Raw genomic sequence first — 5,650 nt, forward strand, 5'->3', positions numbered from 1 at the left:
CCTGCCTCTGGGGTTTTTGGGTCCCTGGGGGCTTGCTGCTGCCAGCCAGGGTGCTTCCTCCCACTGTGCATCAAAGGTAGAACTTGACTCTCTCTGGCGGGTCTTCTCTCATCTTTCTTCCCTGGCTAGATGACTTACAAGACACAACTTTCCTCCTCAAATCTCCTCCTAACACATGATCAACATATCACATTTATTTTTGTTTACTATTTTGCCAACTACTGTTTACCTTTTATTTTTGTAACAACTCAGTTTTTGGTCACAGTCACCACACTTGGGATGATACAAACAATAAAGGAAAGTAAGGTCTTCAGACATTTACAGCTTTCTAAGCATAAAGCAGACAGTGATGCACCTATACCAGCAGACAAGTGTATTCTGCTGTGGTAACTGTAGGTGAGCTTTGGCCTGAAATAATTTTACCTTAGCTCATGATACCTATTAATAGAATGCAGGATTAATTTGGGCTTAAATTTTATCTAGTTTGAAAGAACAAATTTCTCTTGTACTTTCAATTATAGCTGTCCTACAATTTTGGACTGACAGAGCTGATGAGAAGTAACACTTAGCTCTCAAGAGCAAGATTTGAAGAGGTCTCAGGAGCTCTTGGGACTCTTATAACCTTATGTGCTATGTGTGTGCCATATGCCAGCTGAAAGACTCCATGGTGTTGGTCACAAGCAGGTTGTGCATCAAGCCCTGCAGTGCTGAGCTGTAATGCTGGTGTAACCACGAAGTATCTGTCCCAAAAAAAGAGCTGGTGATGAACAGATAAGGAAATTAGCATGTGCTGAAACAGCTACATTTGATGTAACAGAAATACTGAAATAAGAGTAGAAAATGACATATTAAAGCTTGTCACAATGTTATTGGTTATAATTTTGGTAAACTCAATTGTTTGTGTTTGATTTTATTTTTTTGCATGGCTACATTTCCACAGCCTTCTCTGTGAGATCTGTGAAGATTCCTTTTAACACTTTTCTTTTTTTAAGTCTTTTACTGTTTTTAGGTTGTCTTCTCTGAAGTTTCTTTTTGTTTCTAAATTTTACCTACCATGATTTTACTAAAAAAACTAAATTGTTTTTGAAAAGAATCTCCATTTGTGTCCTAGCCTAAGAATCTACTTTCAGGCTCAGATTTACTGACAAATGCATTAATCACCTCTCCTTGAAACAGCCTATAAATCAACCTGTAAAATGGATCACACACAATCAAGTTAAATGGTGTAATGAGATTATCAGTAGTCTTAAAAACTGAAGTAGAAGAATTGGAAGAATAAAGTTCTGAGATCTGATGCAGAGTTTGACAGATCTGATTCAGTGCTGAATAACTGTGGTTGGCAAGTAAATCTGCTAATGCTTTTCTTTAATTGGATGATTGCAGAAGCATTTTTGGTCTGAATAGCCAAACAGATGTAAAATCAATGCCTTTTATGCTTTGCCTGTTCTCCTTTGAAATAAGGAATCTTTACATATTTGCTGTAGTGGAATTCAGCCACTCAGATGCCCACAGAATAAAATTACTCTGGTCAAGATGTGTTGGGATCATGAAGAAAGGAGTCCTACAAATCTAAGTATTGCCATTATTTTTTAAGCACTGTATGAATTAAGATGTAGAAAATTGGCTGCCTCCAAGCTGCTGTTTTCAGGCTTAGCTTTCCCAAACTGCAAAAGAGATCACTATGTTGGATTTGTTCTCCCAAGAAGAAATACTTTTAGTCACCTATACAACAAAATCTTCCATCTGTTCCTAATGTAACATAAATGTGTCTGTCACACATTGGTCATACAGATTCATTGTGTAGGTACTCCAAAAATCCCAAGGACAAATTTACCAACAGAGCCAGGGTAGCTCCCAGTTGTACCGTACTCTCTCAATTAGACAGTAGGGAATTGCTTATGATTCTTTCCACCTCCACCCCTTGAACCAGTCTCCAGATCTCAGTCCATACTTCGTTATTCTTGCTGTTGTTGTTATGGTTATTAATTAGCTTCTTACACTTCTCCCTTTTTTTCATCAGTTATATCTTAACAGACCTGTTTTTTCTCGGTCTATATTATTTTATTTTTGGAGAAGGAAATGAGTCAGAATGAGAGCACTTTTTTGGTTAGCAATAGACAGCAGGGACAGAACCAGTGGGAACAGCATACATTAACCAATATCTGGAGATCAGAGCAAAACGTATTTGATACTGGCCCTGATACTGGCCCTAATACTGTCCCAGATGCTAAGTAACAGCTCCAAGGACTTCTTGACCCTAATGCAGTTTATCTGTTTAGTCTAGCCTGCAATAGATCTTCCAAGTCTCTCTTTAACTGGTCTCTCTTTTAATATATCTCTGATTGCAACGTTATTCATAAAACAAGTTCTTTTAAGCTTGGATATGTATAATGATATACATAAAATGGAGGTATGTCTATTTTGAAACATAGAATTAAAAGGACCACAGTTATATTAGTTGGGAATAAAAGACTACAAATATCCAATTTGGATTCATGGCAAATATAAGTAATTGTGAGGGATGTGCACAGTTACTTTTTCTTTAGTTTTTAGCTGAGAGATGACATCAAGTGTGTCTGCTTATGAATACATATCAACCATAATACAAACTCTACTGCATACAAAATTTGACTTAATTATGTGTTAGGAGACAGCTTGCATCTGTAACTACATTACCATTTACTATTGTATAAAACTCCATTCTGTACTAATCACACTTAACAAACAGAGTGCTTAATGTTATTATTACTGGGAGACATACAAAACAAAAGCTATTTTCTAATTCCTTGGGTGACCGTATTCTATTAGTAGTGAAATATCATGTAATATCTGAATCATACTGTAAATCAAATTGTTCAATGCAGATTAGATGTCATATGTACGTCTTCTAGATTTCAGATTCAGCCAAACATAAAGTTTATTTCCTGACACTAGTTTTACACCCTGTTTTTATGGTAACGTGGTTTTTCTTGACATTCTAGTTTGGTCTTACAAATGTACACCATGACCTAAATACTGCAAAAGAGCACCATGGCTAGTTTTTCATTTAAGACACATATAATTCAAGGTATGAATAGACATCGTATGTTTTTTTCTGATCTTAATCACGTTTATATTTTTATCAAGAAGTTTATTGAGGAGTATGGTGCTTTCCCTTTCACTTTATAGGATACGTATCTGAATTTGTTATGAAAAATATATACCACTTTGCTCAATGCATGAAAAATCCAGATTTTCGGACTGGGAGAGAGGGAGAGGCCACAATCATCCATTCTTTTCCATTCACCAAAGTGTTTATTGCAAATGGTAGAGGGGCAGCAGCTACACTCTGCTGTTGTGCGGGTCTGGAGGAGCATCAGGGGCAGCCATGCGCTCGCCTGCCCTCAGCGGGGTTGGTTCCTGAGAAGCACTGGGAGCGGGAGCCGGCTGCGATGGGGTGTTGGAGGGCCCTGCAGCTGCCTCCTGCCCCTGGAAGCTTTCGGTCCCTGGGGGCTCACACCCACCAGCCGCGGGTGGGTTGATGGCGGGCCGCCTGCGCAGGTTGTAGTGCCACTGCGGGGCCCGGCGGCGAGGCCTGTTCATGGCCGTCCTCCTGCGCAGGCGGGCGGGCAGGCCTGCCACGTACACCTCGTAGTCATCGTCCCCTCGCACGGAGTGCAGCACCTCCTCCACGGGCTGCCTGCACACGGGGCAGTCGTCCCGGCCCCTGGCCCACTGCTGGATGCACCTAAAGCAGAATTGGTGCATGCAGTAGGCCACGTAGGCTGGCTTTTTCACGTCTCCCAGGCAGATGGGGCACTTGGAGCCGGCTGCTGCCTTCAGCGGCCCTGCCTGGGGTGGCTGGCGCAGGCCACCACCCCCTGCAGCAGAGGTGCTCTCCCCCATGCTTTCTTCAGCGCTCCTGCCATGTCCTGCCTAGAGGGACGTGTAAAGTGCTGGAATTTGTCTGGCAGCAGGGTCACTCAGGCTTGCTTGGGATGTTGAGCTGTTCTTTCTTACCAGCGCTGCAACAGCGGATGTCACGCAAGAAGAGGGAGAGAGGCCACAGTGGTCGGCTGGCCCAGCGAGGAGTGGAAACAATTCCAAGGTCCCCCAAGAAGGAAACCTTCCCAGCTCCCCTGGGTGAAGTTTCCCCTCCAAGACCACCTCTACTGCTACAAGCACACCTCCTGGGTGCCCCAGATGCATGAACCAGGGAAAATCCTCCAAGAGCTCTGTGCTTACATACTGAGAGCTACCAGCGTGCCATACTAGATGCCCAAACTTAAGCTGCAAGGGATGCCTGGTCATTTGTGACATCATAGTCCTTTACTAGGTGGATTGGATCTGTCACTGGTGACATCAAAATCCACCACTATGTGACATCACAATGGTCCATCCGCACCCCCGGCACTCGGCCCCAGCAGATGCATCTGGGGCTGTCACTGAACTGTCCACTGCATCCCCCCTTCTCTTGTGCTCTGCACTAGTGTTTCACACCAATCACTGGGGCCTCAGATGTGTTTTCCCAGGACTCTAACATGTCCAGGAGGTTTTGACTTTCTGTTTTCATTTGGTTCAGCAGCTTGCACACATGTTTATTTAGCATAGCATGGCGTAGGATTGCACGAAGTAGTTCTAGTTGGCAGGGACTTACAAGAGGCATGTAGTCCTACTGCCTGTCGACTTTATAGCTGACCAAAGCTCAGTGGTCAGACACCAAAAAGGGCTTCCTAGAGATGGCACATGAGATCTTATGAACACCTGTGAATATTCAGAGGTGTTTGTTAGCAGGTCAAAGCAACCCTGCTACAGACAGCAAGCCCATTGATGTGTTTTGCAGCTATTTTTGCTGCTCATATTGCTCCTTTCCACTTAGCCATGTGCTTTGACCTCAGTCCAGCCAAACACAAAGCTACAGCTGTGCAGGGGATGATTTATTATGACAAGATGCACAACTTCACAACATGTTTTGCTTAGACAGTAGTTACATACCAACAATTTTGCTACAGGAAAAGTATAACCTTTTTTAGTTTTTATTTTTTCCCCAAAGGGACTCAAGAAGCTGTTACTAATGCTTTAAATAGTCATATTATTTGAAAAGGGAACATTTTAAAGTCAAATTATTCTCTGACATAGAAGACTAGGCAGCAAACTGTTGGACAAACTGGTAGTTTTGATCCACTATGAAATAGAGTAAGATTAGGGAAAAGGTCTAGAATTTTAAGCTTTGCTATTGTTGCTAATATTTCACATGAATCTGTTCAAATCATGGTGATCTCCATATCACTGCCCACCACCACTTTTAAGTGTTAACAGTGTTCTCAAAAGGAACAAGTGAATGCACAAAACCTCATGAATAGATGCATTGTCCATAATTACACAATAAAACAAAGATTTGGCTTAGATTGTTTGGTAAATTTATCATATCAAAATGTGATTAATGTGACCAGATCATGAATAAAAGGTGCTTAAGGGGATGATAACTGAGCATTATGTTTTATCATCTGATTGTCCAGCTGGTACAAATTAAACTCACGTTACTGTATTTAAATATTATATTATTGTTTGTAAATATGCATATATTTGTATTTCTATATTTTATCATACTGTATACAGACAGACAGGGTTTTGTATGTTTATGGACAATATATACATTTATATTATATAT

The 5,650-nt window shown here is 41.4% G+C and overlaps 1 protein-coding gene across 1 annotated transcript; it reads right to left on the reverse strand.

The window, feature by feature from the left end:
- Positions 1-3,271: 3,271 nt before the first annotated feature.
- LOC108492369 lies at positions 3,272-4,456 on the reverse strand. Its single transcript, XM_017804625.1, has 2 exons — positions 4,000-4,456; positions 3,272-3,915 (listed from the first exon to the last, which is right to left on the reverse strand). Exons 1-2 carry the CDS (start codon positions 4,300-4,302, stop codon positions 3,322-3,324), a joined length of 897 nt encoding a protein of 298 aa, XP_017660114.1. The 5' UTR covers positions 4,303-4,456; the 3' UTR covers positions 3,272-3,321.
- Positions 4,457-5,650: the final 1,194 nt, after the last annotated feature.

The sequence above is a fragment of the Lepidothrix coronata genome, unplaced genomic scaffold (genome assembly GCF_001604755.1).
Source record: "Lepidothrix coronata isolate B3197 unplaced genomic scaffold, Lepidothrix_coronata-1.0 Scaffold10, whole genome shotgun sequence".
In the NCBI taxonomy this organism is placed as follows: Eukaryota; Metazoa; Chordata; class Aves; order Passeriformes; family Pipridae; genus Lepidothrix; species Lepidothrix coronata.

Bases quoted from the DNA above. Each gene is read 5' to 3' on its own strand.
- LOC108492369 (XM_017804625.1), bottom strand. From the start codon at position 4,302: ATGATGTCACAAATGACCAGGCATCCCTTGCAGCTTAAGTTTGGGCAT. The intron at 3,916-3,999 runs GTAAGAAAGAAC...ACGTCCCTCTAG, and splicing joins CATCCGCTGTTGCAGCGCTG to GCAGGACATGGCAGGAGCGC.